The 20434-nt window shown below is 38.5% G+C and overlaps 1 protein-coding gene and 1 long non-coding RNA gene across 2 annotated transcripts in view; one reads left to right on the forward strand and one right to left on the reverse strand.

Moving 5' to 3' along the window:
* The first annotated feature begins 4 nt into the window (after positions 1-4).
* Positions 5-20434, forward strand: part of LOC108645387 — a 67027-nt gene continuing 46597 nt past the window's right edge. The window contains exon 1 of the long non-coding RNA XR_001923777.2: positions 5-84. This is a non-coding gene — a long non-coding RNA (uncharacterized LOC108645387). The remainder of the gene's footprint in view (positions 85-20434) is intronic.
* LOC100490828 (P2X purinoceptor 7) overlaps positions 5277-20434 on the reverse strand; it is a 28535-nt gene continuing 13377 nt past the window's right edge. The window contains exons 5-13 of the mRNA XM_031892669.1: positions 19646-19739; positions 17458-17538; positions 17192-17321; positions 15262-15398; positions 14313-14406; positions 13317-13382; positions 13104-13226; positions 9208-9309; positions 5277-7052 (exon numbers count right to left, since the gene is read on the reverse strand). Of these exons, the coding sequence (XP_031748529.1) occupies positions 6591-7052; positions 9208-9309; positions 13104-13226; positions 13317-13382; positions 14313-14406; positions 15262-15398; positions 17192-17321; positions 17458-17538; positions 19646-19739 (1289 nt within the window). The 3' untranslated portion in view covers positions 5277-6590. The remainder of the gene's footprint in view (positions 7053-9207; positions 9310-13103; positions 13227-13316; positions 13383-14312; positions 14407-15261; positions 15399-17191; positions 17322-17457; positions 17539-19645; positions 19740-20434) is intronic.

The raw sequence follows: 20434 nt of genomic DNA on the forward strand, positions 1-20434 counted from the left end.
ACTGCTCTTACTTCCTATTGTTATCCCTGGGAATGGGAGGCTTGTGGGCTCACCCACACTCGCACTAGCAAGCACAATGAAAAGGTGAGTAGCGCACTGGAGCGCATGATAATATTAAAGGGGTTGTTCGCCTTTAATTAAACTTTTGGACAATTTGTAATTGGTCTTTATTATTTGTTTTTTGTTCAGCAGCTCTCAAGTTTGGAATGTCAGCAGCTACTGGATTACTAGGGTACAATTTACCCTAGCAACCAGGCAGTAACTTATATAAGAGACTGGAATATGTATAAAGTAGAGGGGTGAGAGAGACACATAAGAAAGAAAAGTAACAGTAGCCTCACAAAGCAAAAGTTTTCTTTATTTTTATTTTTGCTGCTGGGGTTAATGTCCCCTGTTTGAGAGCTGAAAAGAAAAGAAACAGAAGGCAGTAGAATATTCAAAAACTATAAAAAATAAAGACCAGTTGAAAAGTTGCTAAAAAATTGGACATAACTAAAAGTTTACTTGAAGGTAAACTGCACCTTTAACCTTTTATCCTGACTGACTGTGACTGAAGGTGGCCATACACATAAAGATCCGCTTGCCTGGCGAGGTCGCCAAGCGAGCGAATCTTCTCCCGATGTCCCCACCTACGGGTGGGCAATATCAGGGGAATTTAGGCTAATTCGTTCGTTTGGCCCTGGGGCCAAATGATCGAATTATAACGACTGCAATGGGCGCAGTCGGTTCGGGGACCACATCAACGAGTCGATGCGGTCCCCAATCCGGCTGCAGTTTTTAACCTGCCCAATCAATATCTGGCCGATTTCAGGGCAGATATTGGTCGGGCAGGCCAGTCGTTGTTGCCCCTACACGGGCTGATAAGCTGCCGAATCGGTCCAAGAGACCGATATCGGCAGCTACAATTGTCCCGTGTATGGCTACCTTAAGTGCAAAGCACCAAGGGATCCAGAGACAAGGGAGATCTGGATTAAACACCTGCAAACTTGCATTTAGGGAATTGCAAGCTAATCCTGTAATAGCGTAGTGTGCCAAATGTGGTGCCATTTGCCCACAAATTCAGGAAGAAGAACTTATTCAGGGAATGACTTACCAAAGTGGCTAATAATCAGAGATGCCATTAACATCTGTGGTCCCACAAATATGGTACAATTATTGATACCATTCATTAGAGGAACTTGCTCCTAAACACACCACATTGCAAGTCGCACCTACCCAGACTGCTACGATGAACTATGCGCAGGTGTGCCTTTTGATACAGGAAGGAACTGGCTGGTGGAAGGGGGCTGTGATTTCAGGGTTTCCACCGTGGCCTGTGTCATTAGAAGGATTGCCACAAGTAAAGTTTTCAATTTGGTGATCTGAAAAACACTGAGTGGCATCTCAAATACATTAAAAGGGGACCCATCACCCTAAGAAACAATTTGAAATCCTTTTCTATCATTCTCTAAATTATATCCTTATAAACAGTGCTTTGTGATGTCATCAGTTATAATCAGTGCTTAGTGATGTAATTTCTGTCATATGACTCACTGAAACTTGAGTATTATAATAAACTAGAAAGGGAAGTTTGAGAACAAACTTCATGTTGGGTTGAAAAACGTGATGTCACTGAATGAAATCTGATCTGTTGTTGGCTCTGCCCATTTTTTTTCTAACCTTGGCTCACAGTTATATAGTAAAACCACTGTGCAAAGTTTGGGGACCCTGGTTTTAATAGTGTCTGAAAGACAGCAATTTAAATTTCCCCACTGAAAGTCAACGAGTGACATCTGATTGGCGGTTGGTGGCTTCGCCTACTTTTTCCAACCTAGAACTGCAGTTACCCAGTGAGTAACCCTGCAAAGTTTAGACACCCTAGGATTAATCGTTTAAGAACAGCAGCAGTTTAAATTGAAACCAATCAAAGTCAACTGGTGAATTGTGGTTGGTGGGTGTGCCCCCTTTTTCTAACCTTGAATGGAAGTCACCCAGTGACAAAATGCAAAGTTTGGGCACCCTGGCATAAATAGTGCAAGAATTACAGCATTTTAAATTTAAACCATGTGAAATTCAATGGATGAAATCTGATTGGCCCAACCCACTTTTCCTATTTTTGAACTGCACTCCCGCCAGTGACCAACTCTGCAACGTTTGTGGGACTGACAGCATTTTACAGTTTACCCTTAAAAGTAAATAGGTGAAATGTGATTGGCTGTTGGTGGCTCCGCCCACCTTTTCTAACTTCTAACAGCAAATACCCAATGACTAACTTTGGAAAGTTTAACAACCCTGGAATTAATACTTTAATAATGGTATCAGTTTAAATATGAAACAATGAAATTTAATTGGTGGAAATGGATTGGCTGTTGGGAATTTTGGGAACTCTGGCATCAAACTAATAAAATTCAATAGGTGAAATCTGATTGGCTGTTGGTGGCTCTGCCCAGTTTTTCTAACCACAATATAGAGAGAGATGATCACTATTTGTTATGTATATAAATAACTCTTACCCATGGTATAGGTGGGTCCGGGTGCTCATGCCCCAGACCTTTCAGCATGGGGATTACTCTGTCTATTCCTGTAACTTTAAGAAATGCAGGTCTCTATCATTTCTTAAAGTTACAGGAATAGACAGAGTAATCCCTAATCCCAGAGGAGGCAATATTTCCATGGTTCTAGTAAAAAAAGAAACAAAATGGATTTTCTTTCTAAAAACTAGACAACCATACAGCTTAAACTTTGACTACGATGTAACTTGCTATGTATAAAAGGATCTAGCCTATTTAGTATACAGATATATATACATCCATATGTAAATAATTGACTTTTTAGCCACCATCCCTAGCCATATGACCCTTTGTTTGTGATTGGTTAATTACAGAATTCCCCTTATTGGCTAATTTGTCTTTAAATAGTGTGTATTGTACAGAATGTATTCAGCCTATGATTAAGTACCCTTTGGTATGAAACGCATAAGGCTTCATGTTTTTACATATGGATTAAATAAATTTATACTTTTTTAATATAAAGTATCTACTTTTTTGGCTGCTTTTCTCTACTTTCCTTGAAAAATATCCGGAGTGCCTGCCTGCTTCAAATTTTGATTTCCCCACTTTTTCTAACCCTGAATGAATACATGGTCAGCCAGTGACTGACTGTGCAAATTTTGGAAACTCTGGCATCAAACTAATAAAATTCAAGAGGTGAAATCTGATTGGCTGTTGGTGGCTCTGCCCACTTTTCAAAACTAAAATTGCAGTCCCTTAGTGACCAACTGTGAAATGTTTGGGGACCCTGGTGTTAGTCCTGTGAGAATGGCAGCAGGTTGAATTTCCCCATTGAATGTCAATTAGTAAAATCAGGAAAAAGGAAAAAAAAAACTTAACTCTGGAGCGCCCTCCTCTGTCCAGACTTCCCAAATGAGGTCTTATGGGGTAAAATAAAATAAATAAATAAAAAAAAAAAAATAGCGTAATACAGTAATATGATATTAATAATCACCTCTCTAAAACGTGTTTATATCTAAAACAAATCTAGTGAACACCGCTACTAAATTTACTTCACTTTTCTGTGAAACCACATAAATACAATCCACCGCAAAATGTTTAAAGTTCGTGTCTATTTAAATAAGTGAATTTCCGTATTTCACACTCTTCTGTGACTTCTTTTTATCCTTAGCCAATTGTGCATATACTTACAGACCAACACTGTGGTCTTGGAGCTTGTAACAAATTCCCTCGTGGTTGAACTATAACTCCCAGCTTCTCTTTTTCCACTTTCTCCTGCTGCTGGACAAATATACAACGGACATGTGTAAAATCCTAAAACTTTAAAACATATTAAAAGTTTAAACTCACAAACACCATAAAAATTGCGCCCATCGGGAGTCCTTTTGTAAACAGCGTCAGATCTTTGCTTGCTTATCAGTCTCTTTATGCGATCTGCAGTACTCGCTTTGATCCTGGTTTGCAAATCTCTCCGTTTGCGTTCTCCCTTTGGCGTCTCTCTCCACCGCTTGCAAATCTCTCCGTTCGCGTTCTCCCTTTGGCGTCTCTCTCCACCGCTGCAAATCTCTCCGTTCGCGTTCTCCCTTTGGCGTCTCTCTTTTCATTCAGGCTGACCCCATGACTATGTGATTCAAGTTTGGGGAGTGTAGCCTCAAAGCTGATTGGCAGCAGTTTCAATTTCCCCATTAAAGTCAAAACTATGGCCCACACTTGCTGCCTGTTAAACGCTCCCTGCCCGTGGAGTCAAACTACAGCCTGCTCCTACATCCTCCCACTCCCTACTCCTACGTCCTCCCACTCCCAGCTCTCCTGCTCCCCGCTGCCAGAGGACACAGCGGGGGCCGGTAAATTACCTTGGGGGGCCGGATCCAGCCTGCGGGCCGTAGTTTGTAAAGCCATATGAAACAACCAGTTACATTTTAAAGCAAAAAATACCCTAGACCCCATCTACAAATTAACCCCTACATAAGAGCCTACATAAAGTATGCAAAAAGGGAATCCAGTGTAATCCAATTTGTCTCATGGTATAGCATGTATAAATAATTTTACATACAAAATTGTGTATTAGTTATCTCTTTGGTCGAGTATAGAGTCGTCACTCACAACCTCCCTCACAATCTTTTTAAAGTATAAGTAAGCCTTTTATTTTAAAATCCCCTAAAATTATTCTAAACAGCTGCCATGCATGCATATTTATTTTATTTCTGTATTACAAGCAGCTGAACTGCTACTTACTTCCATGTCCAGCATCAAGCCCCGCCCCTTTTGCTTTCCTGGAAGTCCTTCTCTCTCCGACTATGATAAACATGCTCACTGCCTCTGTTCCAATGGAAATCAATCAGGCAAGGGCAGTAGGCACCTTTTTGAGGTCATCATAATTGAAGAGAAATGGAGGACTCAGAAAGCAAAAGGGGGCAAAGCTTAAAGCTAGGCAAGGAAGTCAGTAAAAGAGCTGTAGTTCAGCTGCTTAAACAGCTAAAACTGAATCAGCTAACACTGATTTCACCACAATTAAATCACTTTCTATTTTCTGTTTTTTTTTAATGAGTTTGTAGTTCTTATCCACCCTCCTTCTATTTCCTAGTAGCAGGTGAGCAAGTAAAATTTCTGACATCCTTAAAGGGGAAGTTCACCTTACATACATTTTTAGCAAGTTATAGCCGGACTTGTCCTATAATATTAGCATTTGTATTCTTCCTTTTTTCAGTTGTGCAATTGGTCATTTTTTTTTTATTTATTTCCTGTATTTATATAGGGCTGCACATTTTTCATAGCACTTTACAGAGATTATAGATCTCAGTTCCTGCCCCAGTGGAGCTTACAATCTAGGGTCCCTATCACATTCATGCACAGAGGTGGCAATTTTTAACAGGAGCCAATTAACCTGCCTGTATGTTTTTGGAGTGTGGGAGGAAACCCACGCAGACACAGGGAGAGCATACAGTCTCCTTGCAGATAGTGCCCAGGCCAGGATTGGACTCTGGACCCCAGCCCTGCAAGGCTGCAAGTGCTAGCAATCTAGTTGTAAGAAACATTAACAGTGGCAATCAATTTTTTTTAATCAATTTTTTTAATTGCTTATATTTTTTACAGGCCATCTCCTGTTATATAGGCTATTAGAATTATTTAATCCCTAGAAACCAGAAAGCAGTTCTCATAGAACAAAAAATACAAAAAAAAATATACTTTATTGCAATTGTCTTAAGCTGGTCAACATTTAAAGGCCCCTCTATTGACACGGTTGTCAAATGAATGGTTCTTTCCTTGATATGCTCACCTTGAGGTAGGTGATATCAGGCTGATCTGATTACTTGACCCTCAAGCCAAATGGCCGAATCATGACATTAAATGCAGGCTGCCTGGACAAGGACCACAATGAGCCAATGCGGTCCTCGCCCCCAACATGATTTTAAACCTGCCCAGAAAACATCTGCCCAAATTTTGGCCACATATGAGTTGGGCAGGCCCATTGGAGGCAGGGGCGTTTCTGCCCCCTGAGGAGGCTTCTCTGATGCCGCCGCCCCCCCTCAGCCCCTTCCCCCATGCTTATTAATTACCATTTGGCACTTGGCCTGGAAGAGCTGAAACGTCAGCTTTTATCACCCCCATGTATGGCCACCTTTGGAAAACTACCTTCCCTGGTTACTGTGGCAGCCTCCACACTAATGGGGGCAGGGAAAACTTATTGGTGTAAATGCTGCTTATAGTAACCAGGAAAATACAATAACTTTTATAATGAACTACATTAGTTGATACATTTCTTACTAGCTTTATCTCTACTGAACATGTAAGCTTTAATAAAGTTTGTAACAAATCAACTGTTACAAATAAAAGACAAGAAAAGGCTAATTCACGTTTTGACAATATGTCAGGCACTGCCCAGTGAATTCTTCTCTTGGCCAGTGCTCCTCCTAGTGTAAAAAAAAGCACCAGCCTGAGGAACTAACTGCAAAGCTTAAGGCTGCCATCTTTCCTGTATTTCCCAGGGATACCTTGTGTAGATCTAGACTTGCAAATGTGCAGTATATTAATATTTTCTGATATTATTGTACTGCACATGCAATAAACTGTATTAGTCACTGGTGCAAGGGCACCCTGTATCTAACACATGCCGTGAGTTGGAGGTAGGTACAGGGCTCCAGATGGGTGTTGTGTTTGCAGATTGCAAGTTTCTATTGCATTTTTACAACAGCTAGGGATCACTGCAAAATCTAACATGTACCTTCTGCATCCAAAACGCCACTCAATATATTTTTGCTTAGCGTAACATTTTAGATCTTCGCTCTCTGGTGTTTTCGATAAAGGATTGTCATACTGGAAAGCGTACTCCAGGGCTTCTTTGTTTAAAACCAAGTATTTAAACATTTCAGTGTCTGTAATACATTGGCCTTGTCCGAGTCTGCAGCACAACTGCTCCTCAGGCTGTGTTACATCAATGCACTTGTTACACTTGCACCAGGCTGGAGGTAACGTGGTAGAGCTCCCTTTAATCAGCCTCATTTCAGTTTGATTTTTCTTGTGAGAATCCTTACATTTGGCTTCTGTGTATTCAAACCTTTCTCTCTGAGGGGCAAAGTAACATTGAAAAAATAAGAATTTCAATCATTTTTGTAATATTTCTAAAACTTCATGAAAGGAGGGTTTGCAACCTGCTTCATAAATATGAAAGGAGAATATCATAGAACAAATAAAGATGTACATATGACCTTTCATTAACTCACAACTGAATAATATTCATATTAAATGGAAACAGGGCTGAATTGAAAATTTAAACTTATGCCACACGAAGCACATGTTGCATATTTTCGGCAAGCCGAAAAAACACTTGCCGAGAATACACGCCATACGCTTAAAACTCCCCCCTACCTGTGCCTGCACCCTAATGAATTAAATACGCTCGGGTGCAGGCACATGTAGCTGATATCCACATAAAAACATGAGAAAATGCAAAGTCTTGCGTCTTTAGGTGGATATCGGCTACATGTGCCTGCACCCAAGCAACTCCCCCTACATGTGCCTGCATCCAAACATATTCAATTCATTCGGGTACAGACACAGGTAGGAGTGTACGGAGCATATTTTTGGCAAGCGTTTTTCGGCTTGCCAAAAATATGCACCATACGCTACGTGTGGCATTAGCCTAAAGTCACATTCTAGTTCCTGATCCTTACAAGCTCAATCAAAAACCAGCAGCTCACTGAGTAGCCTTCTGTATAAATGAACCTCTCCTTCCCCCAGCTGCAGCCTGTTTGGCTACTTAGTGGACTGCTGATTTGGTTTGATTGTGCCCACAGGGATCAGGAAGTAGAATACAACTTTAATTTCACATTTTGACCTGTTTGGCGAGAAAGAACAAAAACATATTTCCTAAGTAAAACAATAAGCAAAAAGTATGTTCAGCATGAGTCCTATTAATTAAACTAATGTTATAAAATGGGCTACATTACTCCTTAAATATGACATTCTGCCTACTTTATTATAATAAAATTAAACATAATAGATAATCTAGTTTACTTTCATCAAGTAACTCAGAAAATGAATATATACCCCCTCATTCAGATGGGCTTATATAAGAAAGGTGCATAAACACTATCTGAACTTCCAGAAATTAAAATAAATGTATTTGAGAAAGTGAGTGGTTGCAAATAACACGAGGCGCTTCATTTTCCTCATAAGGAAACTTTGGGCAACTTTGGAAAAACAAATTGCATTGTATGTTTTTACACCAGTGATTTACTTTTACTAATGCTCAGATTTTTAGCTCTAACAGTTGCTGAAAAAATGCAAATTTTTGAGATTTACTATGCTACAAAATGGCTAAAAATCCAAATCTGACAATTCACCATCTGAAACTTGCCGATATCATGTAGAAGTCACTGGTAGGTATCCCTTCCCTGTAGGATACTTTTGCTTTGAAACATTAGAGGTTTTGGATGGTTGACACTGTTTTTTTGCGTGACAATTCAAAAAAGTAGAGATTTCGGCGTGACAAGTCAAATAATTCAGTTTTGCTACTTTTCTGTGACTTTTTTTCAACACAGACATTCGTGGAAATGAGTTTTTCAATTTTAAAAATAAAAAATTTAAATGTTAAGTTTTAGTAAATGTGCCCCTAAGTGTAACTGGCTGCCGTTTCATTATTGTTATTGTGTTTGAGAGGCCTAATCTTGTGAATCACAAAAGGCAAACTAAAAGTTAAAGCACTATCCTGTTAGAACATCTTTCCTTGTAGCAGGCATACTCATAACTTCTCTGAGTGCTATTTGTCAGTGTAAGGAGAGACACATTTGGATTTCTATGTGTCAGGAACCTGTTCAGTGCAATGAACTTTCAGAGGCACTTTTCCAACACATTCAGATTCCTTGAACTTATCTATAAATCCTTTGGCGGAACAGTATATGGTCTACAAAGCTACAGAGCTTTGCTCTGTCATAAGGCTTAGCACCTTCCTGTGGTATTATTGCATGACTTCACCCACAATCCCTTACATAATGGGTTATACTCTGATTTCTGGTTCTGCAATGCAGTGTGTATAGCAGGAGCCAATACTTTTTGTAGTAGAAACCATTTCCACTTATTTGGCCTTAGACAGTTGTTTGGTAACCAGAAGTTGGTGTGCTGAGAATATTACAACAAATATGTGCTTTTTCTCTCATGAACACAAAGCAATCACTTTCTCAGTTGTGGAGTTCTATTTGCTTAAAGATACTGAACTTACCTGAATGTGTTGGCCTGAGGCAAACTGCAGGCTGCCCCTTGAATTGATGTCCACCATCAAAATATCTTCTTTGTCCACAAATGACACAAATTTTAGTTGTGACTTTGAAAAGCAAAAGTAACACAGTTCAATTATATTGTCAGCACTTTTGAAAAGGATGATTATAAATACATTCCTCGATGATTATAAATGGGGACAGTCCTTACTCAGGTATATATATTAGTGTTCATAGGAATTCGATGAACTCACGTGGGCCTGGGGGTATTTGAGGCCAAACATGGGCTGCCTCTCACTTTCAATCCAAAAGCAAATGCCCTGATATGTGTAGGTAAGTGTTTTTTGGCAAGGGGCCCATATCTGTGTTTTCACTGACACTAAAGTGGACTTTACCCTTTGTATGTGTGTTAGTTAATTTTTTTTTGCTCTCCTATAAATGAAGGTACATTTTACAAAAACAGAAATACTATAATAAATATGCCCCTAATTGTAACATTTGTGATGAATTATTGATCTGAGGCTGTTTTTGTATGGTTTCGGTCCCATTGAAAACAAGCCTTTACACTAAAGCATACAGTTAATAATTCCATCCTTCCTACTTTGCCAGCATTTTGGGGAAAAAACCCTTTCCTATTTCAGCACAATAATGTTTGTGTATCTATCTATCTGTCTATCTATCTATCCATACACACACTTAACCCATCATACACAAGTAACATTATATGTACAAGTATAAATTTGCTTAAGGTCCTCATTACAAGTAGGAATAGGGCTTGATCCAGAGGAAGGCACAAAACCCCTTCCGAAAACTTTCTGATTTGCCTCAGAAAAAAATTCTTCCTGACTCCAAGATGGCAATCGGACAAGTACCTTGTACTAAGAGCAAGTAGCAATATTTTCTTAAGAGTCAGTACCCTGTGGCACTCTTTTTCTGAGAGGTTACTATTGGTTACTGAGAGACCAAGTGCTTTGCGCTCCACTAAAGATGGCCATACACACACCGATATAATCATACGAGAAGTAAATTTGTACAATTTTTGGATTGTGTGTGGGCTCCAAATTTTCGCCCCGATAATTTTCGTACCATGTCGATCGGTAATTTAGTGGATGGGACAAGTTAGAGCATTTTGGTCGGATAAAGGTAATATCTGTGCATGTATTGTGTATCTGACAATATCCTTGGGGGACCTACAATGCATTTCTGGGACGTCACTTTTGTACTATTGTTATTTTTAGCACTTTTTTCTACAATTTTAATCTGAATGCTAGTTTTCCAAATGTCAATCAGAAGACTAAAACCAAGCGTGTATGGCCAGCTTAACAGACAGTGATCTGACACAATGTAATTGGAGCCTTTATTTAAAAGATTTTTTAGACGCACAGACAGAGTCCCATGCACAGGGGGCAAACAATGTGCCACGGTCCTAACTGCACTTTTTTAGTATCAGTTGATCAGGGGGGCCATTTACTAAATAATTTAGACATATATTTTTATTTTTTCTAAATTATAGAACATTTCAGAATGTATATGAAAATTTTGGTAAAAAGTTTTTCGTGGTTTTCAGTAAATTTCCATGAAAAAATTGTATTTTGTGCAAAGAATACGAACATTTTGGAATTTGTTAACACTTTGGTTACACTCTCATCGGGACTATATTTTTGCCAGGTTTGATCTGTCAAGTGCCGTTGAGTCCTATGGAAGGCAGATACCCTAAGAACATGTTTACAAAAAAGAAGAATCATGTGTTTCTTTTGATAGAGGAGCAGCATTTTATGACTTTTCTGAAAATCTCCTAAAAAATGTTGCAATGTGCTGCATTTATCTTACAGAATTTCTTATATGCAATGGCACATCACCCTAAATATGAACGCCAGAGCTCTACTGAACAGTTTGATGCCCAATATGCACAGATTTACCAAAGTATGTAGTATGTACGAACCACAGATCAAAATTAGTGCATATGGATTTCCTCAGCAGCTAACTCAGCTTCTGCAAATAAGACCCACCCTAACTACAGCAACCCCTGAAAACCATATGTTTTTGCAAAGTACACGTTCTGATGAATCCAACATGGGTACAACAAGTACAAATGTGTAAAGTTAGCTGTTTTTATCACATTTCTGAAAATCGCCTAAAAATGTTGCAATCTGACACATTTATTTCACACAATTTCTTACAAAGGCAAGTCACCTCAAGTATGAACACCAGAGGTCTACTGAACAGTTTGATGCCCAATATGCATTGATATACCATTGTATGTGATATGGAGGGATCAAAAATAAAAATGAATTTTCTCATCTGCCAACTCAGCTTTTGCATACAGAGCCCCCGACAGCTTATTATGTGTCGTAAGGCCCCCCCTAACTGTACAGAGACCCCCAGAAAACCATATATTTTTGGAAAGTACACATTCTGATGAATTCAAAATATGTCTTTCTACACCAAAATACCAAACTGCAAAGCTATGCTAAAAAACAGATCAGGAACAATAATGCAAGGATAAAAATGCAATACAACCATAAAAATTGTGTTAATCAATAAATAACAAAATAAGTCATACAACAGCGTAATTAGTGGTCAAAATACCTGCTCAAAATAAACAGTTTTTAGGGGAAAAGACAAAAAGGTAAAATGAAAGTTTATGTGTTTGTGTATACATTTGCATACACATCTAAAAGATGTGTGAAAATGTACATCTGTGTATATAAGTGTCTGTAAATGTGCAAAAGTGCAAATGAAAAAAAAAAAGCTGTGCTAGAATGTGTGCTCCCTGTGGGTGGAGTAAGAAGCAGAAGAAGCAACAGATGCGTTGTGATCACATCTGCTGCTTGGAGGTTGGTCCTGCAATGAATGCATTAAAGAACTGATATGACAGCCCTCAGGTTCGTTGCCCAGGGGGCTGTCATCGCCAGGGTTCGACTGGGCTAGCAGGACATCGAGAAAAAACCCGGTGGGCCCCACCGGCCCAGAACCAATCCCTGCCGCAGGTCCCCCTCTCCACCTAAGTATGTGCACTCAGGGGAGGGGGTTGTGTGGGTAGCGGGGGCTGGGTGTTTGTGTGGGGACCACGGTGGGGGTTCCTTGTGGGGGTGCTGGGGGTGCAGTGGGCCCTGCACCCCCCAGTCTGACCCTGGTCATCGCTCCTGACTCTCTGCAGAGGCAGCATATACATACAGGGTATGTGCATGGCAGATAGAGCCTTTTTTCTGGCAGAACGTATGGCGTACATGCTTGGCAGTTAAAGGATTAAAGCACTTCAATCTGCAACATATTTGGATGTTTTGTTGCATATCTCAAGGACTTGCTCCATATTGGTTTGGAGAATAATGGCATTTGAAATTGTTTCACACATTTTTCTGGAGGTTGGCTTAACCTAATTTTATTTCCTTTTAATATTTTACATTTTATATGAATTGTTGTAGTTACCTAATTATGATATTACCAAATTAATATCTGTGCTAATCTGTTGTCATTAATTATTTACACTGGTTTGTAAGACTGATGAAAGGGGCATGCCCCCAAAATGTTGCAGTATAAGTGATAAACTAGCAGGGGTCTCCCCACTTGCACTAGCTCTGTTGAGCCGGTGAACATTCTACATTGGAATTGTGGGAGGGTGCTGATCCTCCATACCGAGCACCAAGCAAATGTTATAGGAGGCGTGGATGTGCTGGTCGTCTTTCTAAAATCTCCCCATAAATTAGCCAGGAAGATACTGTTACAACTAATGTTTTTTCTAGTGGCCCCTTGGTTGAGGGGATGGTGCAGTAAAAGCACAATGCTTTGTAAGGAATAATAATCTTTTAACAACTATGATTAATTTGCACCCTGCTGATTTATCTGAAACAAATGTAATTGGTTTGAGTAAAAAGAAAACCAAAAAATGGCAGTATTTTACCTGTGCAACAGTGGGTCCAGGGACCTTTTCATACTTTCTGTCATCATAGTATTTCAGAACAGACTTTGCATTACAGCAACAGGGTTTGTAAAGCCCAATAATGAAATCAATTGCAAGTGACGCCTGTCAATACAAATAAAAGCATGTCACTTGCATTGCTTCACACAAATAGAAATCCAAAGTGGAATTGTTACAAATGAAATACCAACTTACACATCCAAAGTAAGATAGGCAGGATCCAATAAAAATCGCTAGTTCAAACAAATTAAATTTACCACCCTGGAAAACAAACAAGCAAACAAAAATCATTAAAATCACCTTTTTCATTAAAGAAACATTCTGTGCAAACAATAATTCTAACCGCAATTCTTTGTCACATAATTATTATTATGGTAAGCAATGCTCACAGCATCTTTACTCAGTTCTACATAATCTGTAACAACCCCTGTATTTGTGTTGGAGATGCATGGATTAAACCTGACCAAGCTTGACCTGGCCCAACGTGCCACAATTATGCCCCTGACCCCTCTCTCTGACTTCACCAGAGGGGGTGGGGTTAGCACTAGTATATAAATTAAATGCAGTAGCAGGAGTGTACAGTGTCGGAGAGTACATTAACGGAATGTGCAGGTTTGTTAAAGGCAAAGCCTTCCCCTTGCCAAAGAAGTAAAGCCAGACCTGGACCAACTTTTTAGCTATGCAATTGTTTGGTCATAAACCTAAACAGAAAAATTATAGCAGGTCTAAAGCTTGCTGACTGGAAGTAGTGCAGAGCATCTGGAGGCAAAGGTGAACCTTGTCCTTACTACATGCAAAGCCTGCGGGTACTGCAACCTCTAACGCCTGCCTCTCCCTAACTTGTGCTTCTGAATGATGCTAAAGTAAAGGGCAGGAATGAGAGACATCTAGCTGCCTCCCCCCAACTGTCCCTCAGGTATTGAGTGCTGCCTAATGCGGGAAGTGCTATGGTCAAGGGGTTAGCCTCTGTGCTCTGAAACGGAGTAAGAGCAGAATCCAGTGTGTAAAGAGGAAAAATAGGATGATTGTGCTGTTTAAATTTCACACACTGCAATGCAATCTTTAATCAGTTCAAATCCCACATCTGTCAACTTAAAGGCATTGGTGGATGGGGGCTAGTGTGGTGCACGCCACAGAAAACTTTGGCCTATACCCACAAGTGACGTTTCCTAAAGATATTTAGATTATTACCATGCCATAGACTTGAATGTCAAATCTAATCCCATATGCCTTTATTAATGTCCTCGTCTCTTTTCCATCTGAAGTTTTGTAGTATCTTGCAAATCTGGGGAAAAATGAAGGACATTTATTTGTTTAACCATACTTTATGATAAGTATCTGAAATCTACAAATCTCCTTTAGTTGCGTAAAATATCTCAAAAACCTTCACCAATGGTGCCTTCTGGTTATTACTTGGCATTCTAATCTACATGAGCATTCAAAGGGGGATGTAACAAAATGTTTCAGTAGATTTTAGTTTTCCAGCTGAAATATTTAGAGATGAAGGAGTTATGGACTATGGAAGGGCTTTCTTAGCTTTTTATTTGTTGTGACTCGAATCTTTTCTAGTAGATAAATTTATTTATCTAGTAAATAAATTTATCTAATACTGCCTCTGCATGTAAATTTACAAGCTAACCTTTACCAGTTATTGCTGAAGATACATCTATATATATATATTTATATAACACACACAATTCACTAATATCCTACACAATTTATCCTTATAAATATTGCTTATTAATGCCACCATTCATAATCAGTGCTAAGTTATGTGACTCACATGACTCAGTGAAACTTGTGTACTGGAAAAATTTTTTCCTAACTTTGTAAAATATAAGGGTATTAGCAGTCATAATTCCATTGCCACAACCTGTATACATGGTCATGAAAAGCCTTGGTGTCTTCTAATATATTTATATTTATAATAGGGGTACATTATTTCCTTGATAATGCAGACATATGTTGCAATACTTAATAATGGTAATTAAAATGAATAAAAATGGCAGTGTTATATTTATATACAAGGGCAGTGTATTGAATGAATCGATGAATCGATATAATCAAGTAAACTGGGTAGAGGCCACTGGCTTGTTATGCATGTCCTCTATACCCTGTGCCACCTGGAATTTCCCCTTACCTAAAGTTTAATCCAGGGTACAAGCGTTCATCAACAACTTTATCATCCAATCGCCGGAAACTATAATGAGGTTCACATTTGTATCTCAAGGAGTCAAGATCACAGTCCCAGTTGATTTCAATTCCTATAACTCCACCCTAAAAGAAGATCCAGGAAGGAGAGATGCCCAGACTGAATGACAGACAAGACAGACCCTGGCTAACAATCACAGCTGAAGTACATCCAGACATATATGCACTGTTTATTGAATGTGTTTGTGTGTAGTAATCACAGACCCAATGGAAAAATGACATATGGTAGTTATATTTCATAAACTCTGGCAATTTTATCAACCAGTATTTTGTTTTTATTTCTGTAGTTGTATCACTGCACCCCAAGATCTTATCTAATATATTCCAGCAAATACTTAACATAAGTATTAAAGCTGAATGCGCTTTTGATCAGATTTTGTGGGTCAGATTTAGTCTGATCCACCATACAACACCACACAATAGCATGAGATTTTGTAGGATCCTACAAAGTCTGATCTCCGCAGGCTGTAATGTAATGTCAGATCAGATAAAGTTGGATGTTTTCTTTTGTTCATGCGTCTACATCCGACAGTCAATATATTTGAACAAGAAAAAAAGTATTTCCGACACCATCAGATTTTTTTCAGACACCACATGCAGCTTTCCCTTTCGACAGTCGCGTTGTGTCAAATGGCAAAAGTTACATGTAGGGTTTTTTTGTATCAGTCCCATTTTATTGTGACCTAAGTGACTAACTAACCGACTTAACTGATGGGTGCATTTTGTCGATCTGACAAAAGTGATTGTGGAGTTTAGTCCTTAGATAAACAATAGAAAAAGTATAGGTTGAAATTCAGTTAAGCTGAACTTGGGCAATTGCAGATAATATTTCTTACAATAGTCAGGTAGATAAGAAGTGGTATTCAATTTGTTCCCCTCCTTGAATAACAGGCAGATTTATATAAGCTAACTGTACAAATTAACCAGAGAGATTTATAAAAAAAAATAACATTAAAAGGCTAAAGTATTTTTAAATTAAATAAAGAAAATCACTATGGGCCTCATTTACTAGGTGCAGGAACTTGTAGTTAAAGTCTGTTGGAAGAACCACAGAACCCCAACGCTGCACTGTATTTAGAAAATACATATATTATTTCTTGATTTAAAAACCTGCCTGTCAAATGTTTTCATTATTCTAACAGCACTAGACAAGTAAAAGCTATATGCTGCATAGTTAAATTTATACATAGTAAATTAGTTGTAGTTCATTTTCTTTTATAGATAAAATATACATACATTACAATCATAAAATGCCTAAAGTCTTTTTGAATGAAATAATGACAAAACTAAATTATATATTCAGAAAGCACTTGGAACTAGGGCTTACCTGTGCTCTGCACCAGGTCTGAACTAGGATTCAAAACAGGCCCTGGCATTTCAAGTACACAGAGCCCCAAACAGCCCCCCACCAGCCCAATGAATAGTGACTGTCTATGGCATCTTACAGCAGCCCCTCTGGCATTTGCCAGAAACCACAGATTGCCAGTCCGGGCCTGCTCTGCACCTTGCTGACTACCTAATAAATCCCAACTGTCCTGCTTTTTTCACCCTGTCCCGCTGTCCCTGATTTGTCTTCTAATGTCCCGCTTCCTTCGGCTGCACAAAGTGGGTGTGGCCTGAACAATTTTTGCCGTGCTACGCGCAGCAGATATTCTTATCCCTCCTTATACTTTTCAAATGTTCGGAGGAATGTAAATACACTGTCTGTGGGTGGTAACAATGCAACATTCGGGAAAACAAGCTGTTCATAATTGACCCCTTTGGTGCTACCAGACAGACTGCCAACCTCCAGTATCACTACAAATCACTACTTTTTAAAAAAGAAATACAGTTCTACATGCATTATATGTAATACAAACCAGCACTGCTACTTGGGAAAAGTTCTCTCCAGCTTCCCTTAAAATGTCTCCTAAACGAAATATGGGACAGAGTGGGGCTTTGACTCGGTCATAAATGCACGACACATTATATTTTGGTAGAATATTTTTCCTGAAAAAAAGACCGTCATATATAATGTTTACTATCCAAAAAGAATAAAGAGGTTTAGCACACAGTCATTAGCAACATGATAAGCTGTTCTACCTATTATATCAGTATATAACCATAAGCACAGGTCATTACTTACTTTGTGAAATTGAAAGCTGCAAAGTGTATATTGTTCTTTATTAGGACAGTGAAGTTTTCAGCACTTTCCAAAACAGCAGGACTGCAAATATTATTGAAAATGTGAAATTAATCAGTATAAACAATAGTCATGATCATCATAGTGCGGTGTGTTACTATAATATTAGAACAAACTAAATGAAAAAAAAGCTTACCACATAATGGGATTGGGAACAATGAAATGATACATGTCACCTTAATTTTCCCCCTGGCTAAACTTCAAGGTTTAGCAAGATTTAGATAGGGGGTATCAAAGAGAGCAGCAAACTGCAGAATAAATATAGCGTTCTAGGTGGGACTAATGGGGCAAATCTATTGGCAGTATTATGCCAAAATTACTTTCCTTCTCCTTTAAGCTATTTGTTATCAAAAGATTTCAATAGCCAATGTAGTATATTTTGTTTCATTAAATTTAAAGATCTAGCTCAGTGTGCACATAAACTTGTATAAAGCTGTAATCTGGTAACCAGTCATGGCAACAGAACATGGAAAGGGAAAAAAGAAATGTCATAGTGGGTAGGATGTTGGCCAGTGTGACTATGGCATGCTATGGCATTTACATGTATACAATGCTTTATAATATTTTAAATAAATAATACAGGTACTAGTATAATAATTTCTATTGTCAAAATTATTTATACACTCCTCAAACCTGAAATAAGTAGAGCATAAATACAGAGTGTACAAGGCATGTTTTCACGTGATTTCCTCTTTCACATGTTAACTGTTTAAAAGAAACTATTATTTATCAGGATTTAAAAGGTCACTATACCCTTCTGAATTAGTTGTACCTACCAGTGGTTATTATATTTCTCAGTACATGTTGAATTATACCTTTGGAAAATTATCTCTTTCTTTGTCTTTCAGGATTTATGTTATAGGCAAAAGGTGAATGGCCAGAAAACTTATATTGTATATCAGAGCAGTGGTGAAGCTCACAAAAGTTGCCCCTTTAGTGTAATTTAAGTGCCATGTATTCTGAACATGTATATAATAGAATAACAAATTCTTAGCTACTTTTTTTTATAGTTTTTAAATTATTTACCTTCGTCTCCTGATTCTTTCAAGTGGGGGTCACTGACCGTGGAAGCCCATAAACAATTGCTCTGTGAGGCTTCAATTGTATTGTTATTGTCATTTTTATTACTTATCTATTATTCAAACTGGCACTTCCTGGCAGTTTGCCATGCAGTTCAGTTTACAATACAGTACTTTAAAAGTGTGTATGAGGGATATTTGAAGTGACAAGTTCTCTCTGCAGAATAAATTATTTTTCCTGAAACCTACTGACCTTTAAAAAGTTTTTGGTTACTAGCAGGGCTACCCCCTAGGCATGAGCCCCTGAATATGGTAAAAAAATCATGTAGAAAATTATTCTCCTCAGGCTGCCTCCAGAACTAAGGGGTAGGAGGGCTGGGGGTATCTAAAGCCTCTGCTTTAGTGTTTAGTACAGCAGGTTGTTCTGTTCGTGTGCCACCTGAGGACTGAGGCATCAGGCTGAGGTCCAGTGACTGAAATATAGCCCAGGATACTAGTGCTCATTTTCAAAAGTTTCAGAGTTTTAAAGAATTTCTTTTCAATACTAGAAATGTCAGAACTTCAACATTTTCTGCATTGTTTCCAAGCAGGAAGTATAATAAAAGTTCTCATAGAAAAAAGATAAATATTGAAATATATTGAACATAATTGGTTTCAATAAAGCTATTAATTTGTAGTACACAAATAAAACACAATTAAAAACTGGAAGCCATATTTTCTAATAGGAAGTCAGTTGAGTAGTTACTTTATATAATGTGAAAAGTTTTAACTAAAGGAATATGAAAATATTATTATATTTTGCTAGGGTGGGAGTTAAGTTTCAGTATGGTACAACTTAAACTTATTCTGTCTGCCCTCCTGCAGAGGAGTAAAACTTTGGGCAGGGCCACAGCCCACCTGGCCCTCTGCACCCCCAGGTCCCGATGCCAGTGATTACAGGGTTACTCATACAGCAGTACTAAGAGCTTAAGACACCTGCGATACCAATTTAAGTGGGAAATGACATGCTGTCTCTCTATAGTATAGAAGAACACTTCAGTGTTTGCTCATCAAGGTATAATTTATTATAGATAAACCTAACATGTAGACAAAGTCTAAATTTAACAACTTACACTGGAGTGGTCTGTGATTCCACAGGGCACCAGGCTGACACCTCACAAGTCTTTAAAGTACTGTTAAAGTTTATACATCGCCCAGTTTGGATCCCTGTAGAGTAGAAAGTAGAACATGGATAAAGTGGTGTAGCAAAACATTACTATAAAGTACAGCTCCTTGTAATACAAATTGTTAAACACAAATTTATAAAGGCACAATCATAAGTTCTGTCTATAAACCCTATCATACCTTCCAAATGAATGCCTGGAAATTTGGGATGCCCAATCTACCTTGACTAATGTTACTTTTAATTTCCCTTTTAGATGTATGCACGAAAAATATGTTTCATGCACACTTTTTAAATGGTGCACAAAAAAATTATCTTTCGTGTGCAGTTTTAAAATGACCAATGGCTTGGAATAAGTGCTACATTTTTAGCTCTTGAACACATAACATTTTGCACAGCACAATGTTGGCGCAGCATTGGCCTCATAATTTGCATGTCCAAGAATGAGGGCATGTCTCAGAGGGAACAGTGACCCTGACCACACCCAGCTCCCCAATTGACCTTTTTTACAGTAACCTTCAGGCCTTCTGGGGTGCATGAAGTTGAACATCTGGGAGGTATGCCCTCTGCTCAGCCAAACCAAAACCAAGGGTTTAAAATGAGAGAAAAGGTTGTTTGCATTTTTGAGTGACAATTGCCTGCTTCATGGCTGTGACGTCCATTTAAATTAATTAGGGGCCATTTAATAACAGACCTCTTGAGCTGGAAATTGTTTGGGTTACAAAACACATTCCAAAAC

Source organism: Xenopus tropicalis, chromosome 1 (assembly GCF_000004195.4).
Source record: "Xenopus tropicalis strain Nigerian chromosome 1, UCB_Xtro_10.0, whole genome shotgun sequence".
In the NCBI taxonomy this organism is placed as follows: Eukaryota; Metazoa; Chordata; class Amphibia; order Anura; family Pipidae; genus Xenopus; species Xenopus tropicalis.